Source organism: Sapajus apella, unplaced genomic scaffold (genome assembly GCF_009761245.1).
Source record: "Sapajus apella isolate SASKATOON/1434 unplaced genomic scaffold, GSC_monkey_1.0 scaffold164, whole genome shotgun sequence".
NCBI lineage: Eukaryota > Metazoa > Chordata > Mammalia > Primates > Cebidae > Sapajus > Sapajus apella.
The window spans coordinates 1,961,793-1,978,519 of NW_022437104.1; the positions used below are offsets into that span (position 1 = coordinate 1,961,793).

A 16,727-nucleotide genomic window follows, 5' to 3' on the forward strand; every position below is an offset into this window, starting at 1 on the left:
GAAGCAGGATATGAGCTCTGGGTCTCATAGATTAGCCTGATCTTCATTAGGGGGACCTCAAGGAACTCACAGTCCAACAGGTAAGACAGCGAGTAAACCAGTAAACAGAGAGCTCCCACAGAGTTCATTAAATGCTCTGACAAAGACAATATGAAGCCACATAAGAGAGTGAGAGGGAAGGAAAAACTAATTGTACTTGGAATGATCTGAGAAGATTTCACCATCTGAATCAGGCTTTTTAGGATAGGTGCCTTTTACAGGCAGTTATGTGCAGTGGGAATTGGGAACCAAGGCATTCCAGGGAGAAGAACAGCTTGAGCAGGAGTATGGCATTGGCAGAGGCAGGGCATGTTTGGAAGATGGTGAGTCATCCACTATAGCTGAGGCCTGAGACGCTGGAAGGAGCCAATTGTAGAGGGCCTTGAAAAACAGGCTAAGGAGCTTGGATTTAAACCTGCAGGCTAAGGGGACCTTTGGAGGCCACAGGCATGTTCAGCTTTGTGCTTTGAAATGTGACTCTGGAGGTCTTTGAGAGAACTGAGTGTAGTGAAGAAGAAAGAAAGCAGGGGAATCAGGAAAGAAACTCATCTGCCAGTGTCCCATGTGTCTCTACACTCAGCAGATTTTCCTTAGAGCTTGCAGTCCTCCATGAGAGCTGTTCCTTCTCTCCTTCCCTTCTGCCAATGTCGCATTCCTCCCACAAGACTCAGCTCCAACATGTCCTTTGTAGGAAGCTTTCCTTGCTTTCCAGCCAGCAAATCCCTATGTGATTTCACGCAACACCCTGTTCCTGCTCTATAATTCCTAGATAATGCGAGGTATTCCTATACATCCCAGCTAGACTCAGAACTCCTCAAGGACAGGGTGTGAGTCTCATCCATTTTTGTATCCTCATTGCCTAGCAGGGGTTTGGACAAATGAAAAACCATTGGGATACTCTTCACCAGTGAATTAGATAAAGAGAACATAGATGAATGGAAAGAAAAAAAGGGAAAAAGAATCAAAAATTGGGGAAAGGAAGGTAGATGGGGAGAGATAGAGGGAAGCGGGGCAGAGAGACAGGATGTTGAGATTAACAAGAAAAAGAAGGAGAGAAAAAGAATGGAGAAAAGGAGACTATAGGGCTAATGTGGGATTCTTTTCTCTTCCAATCAGTAGAACCGTGCATTAGACTTGGCACAGTGAATATCAGGCTTAGAATCAAATAGACCTGGGTTGATATCCTGGTTCTCCCACTTACTGGCCATATGCCTTTAGACAAGGCACTTCACCTCTTGGGTCTTAATTTCCTCAACTATGAAATGGTGAAGAAGTGGTAATGCTAATAAAAGTTGTAATATTGGTATGGCAATAATAGTAATGGCAATAAAAATAGTATGTTAGTCACAGGATTGTTTTGAGGTCATGGAACTTCTTGAGAGAAGACATTTAATCTGAATACTAGTTTTCCTATGGCTAGCACCTAGCATGGTGTTGGGCACAAAGTATGTGCTCCAGAAGTCATAAAATGTATAAGAATGTAGTCATAGTGACAGCAGTAATCCTGATGCTGGTAATAATAATGATGGGGCATTTCTGGTATTGAGGACTTTGGCCTTCTACCTAAGTAAGGTTTTCAGTCAGTGGCTTTTATAGGGTTGTTGAACAAAGGCTTTCAGAGACCTACCTTTAGTTGGTGTTCCTATCCAGTTGAGATATCGTGTGAGCTTCGTGGAGATATAGGTCTTGCCTCGAGCTGGTAAACCCACCATGATCACCATCGTGGGGGAATTGGTAAACTGCGGTATGGATGCTGAAAGACAAACAGACCTCGAAAGCTTATCCTCAGATTCATATGCTCTTCCGGTATTAGGTCAGAAATGTAGAGTTGTAAAGAACATTTCTCCCACCATTACAGTATGAGAAAAAGCTGGGAAAGTGAAAATTGAGAACTTTTCTTGGACTTATCAGAAAACTGAGGCTGCAGTACCCCAAATCTGTAGAAACAAGCATCTTCAAGGGAGCTGCAGGACCAGGCATTTCTTTACCAGGTGTAGATACCACTGGACAACATACAAACTCATAAGAAGATTCAGCTAAAAATTATTAATGAATTGCTAAAGGCTGGTTACGGGCTCGTGAGAATGTGAAGCCTGTATGGGCTGCATAAGCAGTTTTGCATCCCTTTGCAGAGTTTTCCTCCAGGAACTCCCCCAGGTGCTGACAAGAAAGACTGAGGAGAATCCTGAGAAAGATATCCTGTAGTTCTGGCTTGGAGAGAACAGTACAATAGCCGTTGCTGAAATTCTGCACAGACTATTTTTCCTACATTCTCTATGGAGCAAAAGTCTTACTATTCAGGAAAAAGAAACAAAAACTATAGTTTGAAAGTACTGGGAGAAACTCACTGCAGCTGGCAGAGAAGAATGGCCAACATCACTGAAACTCTGCCCATACCAATCTACCTTATCTTCCCTAAGGGAAAAAAGTCTTAGTCTTCAGAAAAAAGAGCAACAGAAACTGAGGGCACTGGTGAAAACTCACTACATCTGGGGGAGAAAATTGAAAAAAATATGTTCTAACCCGGGAGGGGCAGGAAAATGTGCTAAGCCCACCTAGGTTAGAACATAGGAGGAAGGGCAGGAACACTTGTGAAGGTTATACCTCCAACACTCAGGGTAAGCCTGCCTCAGACTGAGACTCAATCAGAATAGCAGAGAACGTCCCTGGTCCCCATTCCCCTACTACCAGGCTAAAAAGCATCAGTAAAAATAACAGTGGAATACATTTATAAGAGATATACTATCTCCAGGGTGCAGCACAATAAGAATCAAGGCAAAGAATAAAAACAACATCTAAAGAGAAAAACAATCATTAGGACCAGAATCAGTTATGACACAGATATTGGAAATATCAGACAAGGAATTTGTTTATTGATTTGGATTATTTTACTTTCTTTTTTTACATTATAGATTCAGTGGGTATATGTGTATGTTTGTTACATGTGTAGTTACATGTTACATGTTTGTTACGTGTTATATGTGTAGGTATTGTGTCATGGTGGGGTTTGGGCTTCTAGTGAACCCATCACCCAAATAGTGATTATAGGACCCAATACTTAGCTTTTCAACTCTTGCTCCCTCCCTCTGTTCTCTCTTTTGGAGTCTCTTTTGTCTATTGTTTTCATCTGTATCAGCTAGGAAACTTAAAATAGCTATTATCAGTATGTGAAAGGCTCTATTGAAAAAGTTTATCGCAAGATCAGATAGGTAATTTTGGCAGGGGTGTGAAAAGTATAAGAAAAAGTCATATATAAATGGGAGAGAAAAAAACACAGTAACAGATCTGAAGACTGTCTTTGATGTGCTCATCAGTAGACTCTGCACAGCTGAGGAATCAGTGAACTTGGAGATAGGTCACACAAAACATCCAAGAACTATGGAACAATATCAAACGGTATAACATATGTATTTAGAACACAAGAAGGGGACGAAAGAATAAGGCAGAAGAAATATTTGAAGACATAATGGCCAAAATTTTCCAATTTAATGACTGACACCAAACCACAGATTCAAGAAGCTCAGAGAACACCAACCAGGGTAAATACCAAAACCAAACCAAAAACCACACCCAGACATATCAAATTCAAATTGCAGAAAATCAAGATGAAAATAAAATCTTGAAGACAGCCAGGAAGAAGGTGGTAGGTGGGGAACATCTTACCTTCACAGGAACAAAGAGAAGAATTATACGAGACTTCTTGTCAGAAACCACATAAGCAAAAAGACAGTGGAATGAAACCTTTAAAGTGTTCAAAGAAGAAAATGCCAATCCCGAATTCCAACTCCTGCAAAAACATCCTTCAAAAATTAAGACAAAATACTTTTTCAGACAAACAAAAACTGAGGAAACTCAACATGAGTAGACTGCCTTACAAAAAACATTAAAGGAAATTCTTCAGACAGAGGGATATGATACAGGTCTGAAAACTGGGTGTACATAATTAAAGGAAGAGTGTTGCAAAAGGAATAAATGAAGAAAAATATAACTTTACTTATCATATTCTTAATTGTTCTAAAATATAACTGATTATTTAAAGCAATAATAGTAGCAATGCATTATATGTTTATAGCATTTGTAAAAAAAAAAATAATGGAATACAACAATGACACAAAGAATGGAAGGAAGGAATTTGGGATAGCCTTGTACCACACATGAAGCAGTAGTGTTATTTGAAGGTAAAACAAATTATATAAAAATGTACATTGCAAACTTTATGAAGACCACTAAAAAGTTTATTTAAAAGCTATCTAAATAATAAATACATGAGACAAAATGGGATCATACAAAATGATCAAATAAAATAACAAAAGGCAGAAAAAAGAGGGGAAAAGGAAACAAAAGCCAAATACAATAAATGGAAACCATCAAGAGCACATATAAAGAAAAGAAAACAGAAAGATGGTAGATTTTATTCTAACTATATTGACAATCACTTTAAATGTGAATTGACTAAACATTCCAATTACAGACCAAGGTGGTTAGATTAGATTTAAAACTAGGATCCAACTACATGCTGTTTACAAAACGTATATAGTTGGATTCAATTCTCAGACCTTTTATCTCTCACTAACTCAAATATAAAACTCTGATAGAATGCATGGACATCTATATGAAAATGGAAAGGTAAATCTGGTATCAGAGAAGACACCAGAGTTTGAAGTACCAACTAAACAACTGCAAATTCAACATTACTTTTCTCCCGTTCTGTATTATGAGCCTGAATTCAACATGGTGTGTAATCCAAAATGAGCACTGTTTAGCAGACAGAGATGCAGAAATCTTGGAGTTTTGGCTCAAGGAGTGTAAAGAGAACTCAAATTCAGAGAGAGTCGGGGAAATCCCTTGGGTTTTACTACTTCTTTGGTCCTACAGTGGACGTAGTAAAAGCAAACGTGGCTCAGAAGCAATTGTGGCCCACCAGGATGACACCTTTATTCTAGTTTTTCCTCTGTCTCTCTCTTTACTTCTCTCTCTCTTTCTTGTTCTTGCTCTCTCCTCCTGCTACTTGTTTCTGGAAATGCTACAACCATGACAGTGGCTAGTTTTTGAAGAGAATACAGAAAATGAGAGCCCAGAGAACTGAAAAGTACTGAAAAGATAAAGGAGAGGGAAGAGTTTTGAAAAAGCAACAGTGTATAATTGATTTGAACCCCTGGGCTTACCTCTGACTTGTGACTACTTTGATCTTCATGTGCATACCAAAGATTTGGAAACTCAACTAGAAAGTAGACCTCCCTCAAAGTCTCAGACTGACCACTAGATGGTACACACGCAGGACAGACCTAAATAGTGCTACAAAAGGCTTGAAAACTGAATTGATGTTGGAACCAAAACACACAAAAGGCTAAAACAAAAATATAGACCTTCTCCATAGGATATAAACAATGATATAAACAGAATCTCAAAACAATACTCACAATGTCCAGGATACAAACTACAATCAATCAGTATGCAAATAACCATAAAAATGTCAATTCATATGGAAAAAGACAACAGACATGAATTATGAGAAAAGACATTAAATTATCTTAAATTAGCTATTATAAAAAAGCTTGAATGAACAATAACAAGCAATCTTAGAACAAATGTTTAAAACAGAAGCACTCAGTGAAGAAACAAGATATAAGTAAGAATCAAATGGATATTTTGAACTAAAAATATAATAGATGAAATAAAAACTCAGGAACGAAAGGTAGAAATTTCATAGGTATTACAATGACAAGAGTATATAATAGCAATTCTAAACACATAAATTTGACAACACAGATGAAACAAATTCCTCAAAAAGCACAAACTGCCAAAACGTATCCAAAATGTAACAAATAATCTAAATCCTTCTATAAATATTACTGAAATTGAATTTGTAATTAAAAATCTTCCCCCAAAATACTCAGGTCTAGATGGTTTCACTAGCAAATTTTACCATACATTTAAAGAAGAAATAGCATCAATTCTATACAATCTCTCCATGAAACTAGAAGACAGGAAATTACATATCACCTTATTTTGTGAGGCCAGTATTACCCTGACATAAAAACCAGAAAAATAAATGATACAAAAAAAGAAAAGCACAAATCAATATCCCTCATGAACATAAACGTAAGAATCCTATAAAATACAAGTGAAATTTGGCCATATATAAAATAAGTAATTCATATACCACAAGAAAGCATGGTTTATCTCAGGAACACAAGTCTGGTTCAACATATGAAAATGAATCAAAGCAATCCATTCTAAAGATGTAAAACTCCATGGTATGGTTTGAATGCATCCTCCAAAGTTCATGTGTTGGAACTTAACCTCCAATGCAACAGCATTAAGAGGTAGGACCTTTAAGAGGTGATTAGGTCATGAGGGCTGTACCTTCATGAATAGAGGCTTCTGCCCTCACGAATAAATTAATGGCATTATTGATGGAATGGTTTAGTTAACTCAGAAAACAGTTCCTGATAAAAGGATAAGTTTGGCCCCATCACTCGTGTGCACAGGCACACACCTAAGTACACTCTCTTGCCCTTTTACCTTCTACCATGGGATGATGAAGCCAGAAGGCCCTCAAGAGATGTGGCCACATGATCTTGGACTTCCCAGCCTCCAGAACTGTAAGAAATAAATCTCTGTTCTTTATAAATTAGCCAGTCTATGGTATTCTGTTTTAGCAGCACAAAATAGATTAAGATGCCCCAAATTATACTAGCAGATGAAAAAAAAAACTTTTCACAAAATACAATATCCATTAAAAATGAAACTCTTAGCAAACTAGGAATAGAAGGGAGCTTCCTTAACCAGATAAAGAATATCCACAAAAAATTTACAGCTAATATCGTACTTTATGTTGATAGACTACATGCTTTCCCTCTAATATCAAGAACAAGGCAAGGATGTCCACTCTCACCACTCTTATTCAACAAAGTACTGAAACTTCTAGTCAATACTTTAAGGCAAGAAAGGAAATATAAGGCATACAAATTGTAAAGGAAGAAATAAATCTGGCCCTGTTCATCCACAATAGGATTGTCTGTGTAGAAAATCCCAGTAAATCTGTATTTTATTTATTTTTTAAAATTTTACTTTTAAGTTCTGGGGTACATGTGCAGATCTTGCAGTATTTTTTATTTTTTGAGACATAGTCTTGCTCTGTCACCCAGGCTGGAGTGCAGTGCTATGATCATGGTTCACTGCAACCTCTGCTTCCCAAGTTCAAGTGCTTTTCATGACTCAGCCTCCAGAGTAGCTGGGATTATAGGCATGTGCCACTATACTTGGCTAATTTTTGTATTTTTAGTAGAGAAGGGGTTTCATCATATTGGCCTTGTGAGTAAGTTGGAAGTGGATCCCTACCCACTCACCCCCACCCAGTAGAGCCTTGAGATGACTGAGGCTCCAGCCAATACCTTGATTGTAGCCTTGTTAGAGATCCTGAGCCAGAGGACCCAGATGAGCTGTGCACTGACCTCTGAACCACAGAAACACAGAAAATAGATGTTTGCCGTTTTAAGTCACTACATTTTGGGGGTAATTTATTACACAGTAGTTAACAACATAATACAGTGGATTACAAAAAACATATTTTTGGATTTAACTTAAAAATATATACATATAAACACACATAAATGTTTTCATTGAGTGGCATAAAATGGATTTATTGAGTGGCAAAGTAGAAAAAATGTTTCTTCTGTGGGCCATTGTCAAAGGATTGACACATTTCTAGCTTAAAACTTGGGCTTTAAGAGATAGCACATATAGAAGATAGTAAACAAAACTCTTTGGGCTCAAAGTGGGAAGTTGGATCTGAGAGACTGCCTGGAGTGTGGACCCAACAAAGGTGACATAATCAGTGGGTGAAGAAGAAGCACATAACTGAGACTGTCTCAGTCTTGGCTTTGTGGAGGGAAACAACAGTAAATAGTTCCTGAGATTTCCTAGACCAATCCTGCATTCATGTGGGTTTGGGCCTGGGGTGTACATTACCTGTGTAGAAGGAAAAAAAAAACAACAAAACAAGCCAACACATACACACACACACACACACACACACACACACACACACACACACACAACATGTATGAATAAGAATCCACAAAAACAAACCAAAAAATCAGAATTGCAAAAACTGTAATTGGAATTATCTGGTTTATACTGTAAAACAAGCATTGGTTGTATGTTTAAAGAAATGAAGGAGGTATCAAAAATATGTCAACAAAATGTGAGACTATCAAAGAAAGACCACATGAATTTTTTAAAGAATCAAATATAGCTTCTAGAAATTAGAAATGAGAGCATTAAAATTAAAAACTCAATGTATGAGGGTTAAACAGTAAATTAAACAGAGGTGATGAGATATTTAGTGAACTGGAAAATAAATCTGAAGAAATTATATAGAAAGTACCATAGGAATAAGAAGATATGGAAATATAAAATAGAGATTAAAACATATGGCTAGAATGATAAAGTCTACCATGGGTTTGATTAGATTTCCAGAAAGAAAAGAGCTGATGAAAGATACAAGTCCTCAAGTTAGGGAAGCAAGCCAGACTTAAAAAAAAAAAAAAAAATTAAAACCAGCAACACTTAGAAAAATCATAATAAAATTTCAGAAGACCAAAGCTGAATGATCTTAAAAGCAATCAAAGGTAAAAGACAGTTTACCTAACAAGAGTAACAATTAGATTCGCAGTTGACTTCTCAAAGCAATAATGAAAACCAGAGATAGTAAAATAATATTACTAAAGTTCTATGAGAAAATAACTTTTATCTCAGAACTGTATACTCAGAAATAACTCTCTTCAAGAATGAGGATCCCATAAACACATTTTTATGCAAACAACTCTTAAGATAATTTATTTCCCTCAATAAGGGTTCTATGGAATGTACCTCAGACAAAAGAAAAATTGTACCAGAAGAAAGGGCTAAGAGACAAGAAGAAAAGGTGAGCAAGTAAAATGGAAAACATGTGGGTCAAACTAAGCCAACACTGACTTGAGAAACAACAATAAAAACGTCTATTTTGTGGGTTTATAAAACAGCTAAGTAAGGGACTTCTAGTTTCAGTTCCAAGAGCTTGGGAGTTCTTGCTCTCATCTTTACAATATGGAAAATCTGGTCACACTGAAAATCAGTAACTTTTCTGGGACCCATTAGAGAACTTAGGCCATAGAGAAAACTATTACCTTGAAAGGTGAAGAATCAGGCACTTTCAGAGAGAAAGAAAGCATCTGAAATTTGCTTATCTGCTGCAGAAAGCACTGGATGCCCGAAGCTAGTTAATACTGGAATACTACAAACAAATTTACACTTGTAAATTTAACTATTTAGAATATATAGATCAATTCCTTGAAAACCACAGCCTCTCACAAGTCAGTCAAAAATAAAATAGATACTCAAATAGTCCTATAAACATTAAAGTAATTTAGTTCAACATAAAATCTCCAGAAATAGGAATCTCCAGACCTAAATGGGTGTACTTCAAAAGTCTGTAACACTTTTAAAGAAGAATTAATGCAAATTTTAAACAATATTTTCAAGGAAATAAGAAGAGGAGGGATTTTTTCCATTGAATTTTATGAGGCCAGAATTACCCTGATAGCAAAACCATACAAACGGAGTACCAAAAACCCCAAAACTCTATAGTTCACTCTCTCATAAACTTAGATGCAAAAATCCTCAGCAAAATATTGGTAGACAGAATCCAACATTACATGAAAATAATTACAGTCAGTCCTCTGTATCTGTGGGTTCCAGATCTGCAGATAGAAAATACTTAAAAAAAAAAAAACCAATAAAAATAACAAGAATAAAACACTACAAAGAAAAAGCAATACAGTATAACAACCATTTACGTAGCATTTACATTGTATTAGGTATCATAAATAATCTACAGATGATTTAAAGTATATGAGAGGATATGTGTAGATTATATGCAAATACTAGGCCATTTTATATAACGGACTTGAGCATTCATGGATTTTGCTATCTGCAGAGGTTCATAGAACCAATCCTCCACAGACACTGAGAGATGACTGTAAATGCAATGATTAAGTGGGATTTAGTACAGGTATGCAAGACTAGAACAAAATTCAAAAAATCAATTAATGTATTCTACCACATAAACAAACTAAAGAAGAAAAATCAATAGACACTGATAAAGCACTTCATAAAACCCATTAATGATAAAAATGTTTGGCAAGTTAGGAATAGAGATGAATTACCTAACCTTGATAGGAACTCCTTTCTTTAAATAATTTTAAAGAGTTTATTTGAACATTCAGCAATTCATGAATTGAGCAGCACAATACACGAGCAGTTCAGTGCTCCACTGAGGGGGATCAAGGGAAAACTTTTATGAAGTGTTCTCAGAAGAAAGCTAAACATTTGACTGCTTACAGTAGAAAGTCCATAGTTAGAGGTTAATTGGTGGTTTCTGAATGGTTACGCTTAAGATTTTTATGTTTTTATTTTTTATTTTAAGTTCAGGGGTACATGTGCAAGTTTCTTACTGAGGTAAATTAATGTCACAAGAGTTTGTTGTACAGATTGTTTTGTCACCCAGGTGTACCTAATACCTATTAACTATCACCCATTGGTTATTCTTCCTGATCCTCTCTGTTCTCCCACCCTCCACCCTCAGGTAGGTCACAGTGTGTGTTGTTCCCCTTTGTGTCCATGTGTTCTCATCATTTAGCTCCCACTTATAAGGGAGAACATGCAGTATTTGGTTTTCTGTTCCTGTTTTAGGTTGCTAAAATAATGGCTTCCAGCTTCATCCATGTATGTCCCTGCAAAGGCCACAATCTCATTCTTTTTTATGGCTGCATAGTATTCCATGGTATAGACATACCACATTTTCTTTATCCAGTCTATCACTGATGGACGTTTAAGTTGATTCCATGTCTTTGGTATTGCAAATTGTGCTGCAATGAACATATGTGTGCATGTGTTTTATAATAGAATGATTTATATTCCTTTGGGTATATACCAGGTAATGGATTGTTGGGTTGAATGGCAGTTTTGTATTTAGCTCTTTGATGAATCACTACACTGCTTTCTACATGGTTGACCTAATTTACATTCCCACCAGCAGTGTATAAACATTCACTTCCCTCTGCAATCTTGCCAGCATCTGTTATTTTTTGACTTTTTTATGATAGCCATTCTGACTGGTGTGAGACGGTATCTCATTGTGGCTTTGATTTGCATTTCCCTAATGATCAGTAATGTTGAGCTTTTTTTCATATGTTTGTTGGCTGTATGTACGTCTTCTTTTGAAAAGTGTCTGTTCATTTCCTTTGCCCACTTTTCAATAGGCTTTTTGCTTTTTTCTTGTAAATTTGTTTAAGTTCAACTTGATAAGAAACTTTTACAAAGCAAACAAAAACTATCACCAACATTATAATTAAAAGTGAAAGACTAAATGCTTTCCCCATAACATCAGGACTAATGTAAGGATTTCTACCTTCTCCACTCTTTTGACATAGTACTGGAAGTTCTAACAACTGCAATAAGGCAATAAAAGGAAATAAAAGGTGTACAGTTTGGAAAATAGTTTTTAAAAATTCCCTATCTGCAAATGTCATGATTGCCTACATAGAAATATCCCCCTAGACTATAGAAATTCCTAAAACTAATAAGTGAGTTAATCAAGGCTTCAAGATACAAGATCATCACACAAAAGCAATCTTGAGATTTTCATTTCTGGCATGACATGAAGAGCTCTGAAGATCCATTCTCTAATGAAACAAGCTTAGCTGGCAAAAATTACAACAAAACAACCTTTTAAAATCTATGGAAATTGTCTTAATGGAATACAGCACATGAAGATATTTTTATTCAAGAAAATTTACTGAAATTTGGTAAGAATATAGTCTTTGACATGTGTGTCATGCTACTGTTCCCAACCTTCCTACTGTCCTCTCACTACCGGCTCCAAGCTTAGCTTGATAGAAGCTCCACTTAAGGTGTATATAGCCAAGATGAAGCTCCCTTTTTTCTTGGAGAGAATGTCCCATCAATGCTTTGGCATCTTACTGGAAGGAGCAGAGAGCTAGCATTTAGCATTCCCTTCAGCTCAGAATTGCAGAGGCTAAATTCCTGGCAAATGTGGTTAAGAGGCTGGAGGATCCCTTTCTCCTCCCAGCCTTAACTCATAGAATGGAGGCTATATCCCAAGTGTAATAGGCTAAGAATCCTGGGGACCTGATCACCCTCATTCCATCTTGCTCATAGGGTAGGTTCCACACCAGGACAGGCAAACTAAGACCAGAAGCTGCTGCCTTGCTCAGCACCCAGAACACTGCTAAGAGAGTATGCCCATGGAAAGAAGAAATTCGTAAGATGAGAGAGCTCTGAAATTCTCCCCCCAAAACTAACTTTATTTTTAACATAGTATAAAGAAGCTCAAGCCTAAGAATGTTCTCAAAAACTACAAGTTCACTTAACTAAGAGCAACGTATGCCAGCTAGTTCATCAGAGACAACAAGAGACAGAGATAGGTAAGACGAGCCCGCCCTTCTGGGGTATGAAGAAACCTTAAAGACTTACCTCACAAACTACTCCTGCTAGAGTTTAATTAGAAAAGGCTGCTGAGCAATGCATGCTTCAGGACACTGCCAACAAAACAGACAAACCAAAAACAAAATAGAGCCATCAGCTAGTAATTAGTGGAGCCTAGAGTGTATGTAATATTCACCATGTGGGCTGACAACTTAATAGAGAGACTGGGAAAAAGTCAAAGAAAGCCTAAAGGTTGACTTAAAGAAAACCTGCAAGCCAAAACCTATGCACTCCTAGAAGCAACAATTGAAAGGTTCACACTGCAGGGAAAGAGACTTCAAAAATAGTCTAGCCAAGTCACAAAGCAAAGAGTTATACAAAAATAATGAAATTATACTAGAAGGTAATTCAAACCCACAGGAACAAATGAAAATAATATAAAATAACAAATATATACATGTCCTTTTCTCAGCTTCTTTAAAACATAAAATTATGTAAAATAATAACTATAATGATGTATTGTTTAGTTTTTAGCATATACAAATATTATATATATATAATAATAGCACAAAAAGGAAGGTGGAAGACAGCTATATCGGAGTAAAATTTTTACATCTCATTGGAATTAAATTAGTATAAATTAAAAGCACACTGATAGTTAAGATGTATGTGAAAACCCCTAGAACAACCACGAAGAAAATACCTGAAAAATATGTAATAAAAAATGATCAAATGAATTAAAATCTTAAACCAGAATCATTCATTTAATGCAAAAGAAAGCAGTAAAGGAGGAATAGAGGGAAAAAGACATGAGTTATATGAAAAAACAAAACTGCATATTTAAACCAACTATATCAATAATGATTTTAAATCAGAATGAATTTATCACACCAGTCAAAAGGCAGAGAATATCTAACTGTAAACAAGATCCAACTGCATGCTGCCTACAGAAGATATATTTTAGATTGAAAGATACAAGGCCAGGCCTGGTGGCTCAAGCCTGTAACCTGAGCACTTTAGGAAACCAAGGTGGGAGGATCCTTGAGCCCAGAAGTTTGAGACTAGCCTAGACAACATAGTGACACTCCATCTCTATTCTAAAAAAGAAAAAAGAAAAAAGGAGAAAGAAGCAAATAGATTAAAAGTAAAAGAATAGCCAAGCGTGGTGGCTCATGCCTGTAATCCCAGCACTTTGGGAGGCTGAGGCAGGTGGATCACGAGGTCAGGAGTTCAAGACCAACCTGGCCAACATGGTGAAACCTCGTCTCTATTAAAAATACAAAAATTAGCTGGGCATGGTGGCGTGCATCTGTAATCCCAGCTATTCAGGAGGCTGAGGCAGAAGAATCGCTTGCACCCAGGAGGCAGAGTTGCAGTGAGCCAAGATCACGCCACTGCATCCCAGCCTGGGTGACAGAGCAAGACTTCATTTCAAAAAAAAAAAAAAAAAAAAGTAAAAGAATGTAATACATCATGCAAACAGCAAACACAAGAATGTTAGAGTGGCCATACTAATATCAGACAAAATGGATGTTTAAAAACATTACTAGAGATATACAGGGATATTTAATAATGACAAAAGGGTCAATCCATAAGGAATACATCACAATTATAAATGTATATGGAAACTTCAAGACCACTCTTTCGATAATGGATAAAACAACTACTCAGGGCCGGGCGCGGTGGCTCAAGCCTGTAATCCCAGCACTTTGGGAGGCCGAGGCGGGTGGATCACGAGGTCAAGAGATTGAGACCATCCTGGTCAACATGGTGAAACCCCGTCTCTACTAAAAATACAAAAAATTAGCTGGGCATGGTGGCGCGTGCCTGTAATCCCAGCTACTGAGGAGGCTGAGGCAGGAGAATTGCCTGAACCCAGGAGGTGGAGGTTGCGGTGAGCCGAGATCGCGCCATTGCACTCCAGCCTGGGTAACATGAGTGAAACTCCGTCTAAAAAAAAAAAATAAATAAATAAAAATAAAAATAAAAGAAACAACTACACAGAAGATCAACAGGGAAATAGAGGACTTCAACACAAACTAGTAATAACAAACATCTGTAAAACACTCCATCCCCAAACAGCAGACTACATTTTTCTAAAGTGTACACCAAACATTCTCCAAGACAGACAATATTCTAGGCCATAAACGAACTTCAATAAACATGGAAGAATGGAAATCATATAAAGCACGTTCTCCAATCACAATGGAGTAAAATTAGAAATTAATAACAGAGAGAACTTTGGGAAATTCATAAATATGGGAACCTAAAGGAAACAGAAGAAAGGATATAATAAGGATTAGAGGTGAAAATAATAAAACTGAGAAAAGAAAAACATTAGAAAAAAATCAATAAAATCAAAAGTTGGTTATTTAAAAAAATTAATAAATGACAAATTTTAGTTAGATGGACCAAGAAAAAAAAAAGAGAAAACTCAAATTAATAAATTAAGGAAAGAAAGGGGAGACATTACTACTGACTTTATGAAAATAAAAAGAATTATAAGGGAATATTATGAACAATCATAAACTATATAGCAACACAATAAATGCCTTAGGTTAAATAGACAAATTATTAGAATGATACAAACTCTCAAAACTGACTAAAAAAGAAATGAAGTCTAAATATATCTATAACATGGGGTTGAATAAGTAATGAAAAACCTTGCCACAAAGAAAAGTCCAGGATTAGACGGTTTCACTGGTGAATTCTCGCAAACATTTAAAGAATAATACAATTTTTCAAAAGCTCTTTCAAAATGTAGAAGAGGAGGAAGCACCTCCCAACTCTTTTCACGAGGCCAGTATTTCTGTGCTACCAAAGTTAGACAAATATATTAGAAGAAAAGAAAATTATAGACCAATAGCTGTTACAAACATGGATGTAAAAATCCCTACAAAATACTAGCAAACTGAACCCAGTAATGTAGAAAAGGACTTATATGTGTACATTATATATGTATATATTATACTTATACATCACAATCAAGTTAGATTTATTATAGGAATGTCGGGTTGGTTTAACCTCTGAAAATAAATTAATGCAATGGACCACATCAAAAGAACTGAGGACAAAAACCATATGATAATCATAATAGGCACAGAAAAAGCATTTGGAAAATTAAATACCCCTTCATGATAAAACCACACAACAAATTAAGACTAGCAGGAAAGATCCTAAACCTAATAAAAGACACAAGTGAAAAATGCACAGTGAATATCACACTTAGTGGTGAAAGATTAAATGTTCTCCCCCTTTCCCCCTGCCAAGATAAGTAACAAGAGAAGGATGTCTGTTTTCACCTCATCTTTTCAACATTCTTGTAGAGATTATAGTCAAGATAATTAGGTAAGAAAAATAAAAGGCATCCAGGTTGGAAAGGAAGAGATGAAATTATTTCTATTTGCAGATAACATAATCTTGTATATCGAAAATCTGAAGGAATGCACTAATTGGACCTAATAAATGAGTCCAGCAATGTTGCAGAATATAAGATCGATATATAAAAATCAATTACATTTCTATAAAGTAGCCATGAGCAAACAAAATGAAATTAAGTAAAACAATTCTATTTACAATACCATCAAAAACAATAAAATGCTTAAAAGAGTACTTTTAAAAATGTAAAACACTCTGAAAACTACAAAGCATTGCTGAAAATAATTAAAGACTTAAGTAAACGAACAACATCTCATGTTCAGGGACCTAAAACTTGTTAAGATGGCAATATTCCTTAACTAATCCATAGATTAAATGCAGCCCCTATCAAAGTCTCAGCTTAATTATTTGCAGAAATTAATAAATGGATCTTAAAATTTATATGGAAATGCAAAGAGCCTTTGCAATCTTGAAAACAATCTGAAAAAGAACAAAATTAGACATACTTCCCAAATTCAAAATTTACTTAAAACTATAGTAATCGGCCGGGCGCGGTGGCTCAAGCCTGTAATCCCAGCACTTTGGGAGGCCGAGGCGGGTGGATCACGAGGTCAAGAGATCGAGACCATCCTGGTCAACACGGTGAAACCCCGTCTCTACTAAAAATACAAAAAATTAGCTGGGCATGGTGGCGCGTGCTTGTAATCCCAGCTACTCAGGAGGCTGAGGCAGGAGAATTGCCTGAACCCAGGAGGTGGAGGTTGCCGTGATCCGAGATCGCGCCATTGCACTCCAGCCTGGGTAACAAGAGCGAAACT

General features: G+C 36.4%; 1 protein-coding gene across 8 annotated transcripts in view; it reads right to left on the reverse strand.

Moving 5' to 3' along the window:
- Positions 1-16,727, reverse strand: part of PFKFB1 (6-phosphofructo-2-kinase/fructose-2,6-biphosphatase 1) — a 52,132-nt gene that overhangs the window by 23,710 nt on the left and 11,695 nt on the right. For 7 of the 8 annotated variants that reach the window (XM_032266975.1, XM_032266974.1, XM_032266973.1 and 4 more), the window contains one exon: positions 1,667-1,792. In XM_032266975.1, the coding sequence (XP_032122866.1) occupies positions 1,667-1,792 (126 nt within the window). Of the gene's footprint in view, positions 1-1,666; positions 1,793-12,579; positions 12,645-16,727 lie in introns of all 8 variants that reach the window. The other variant, XM_032266977.1, reaches the window with a different exon arrangement.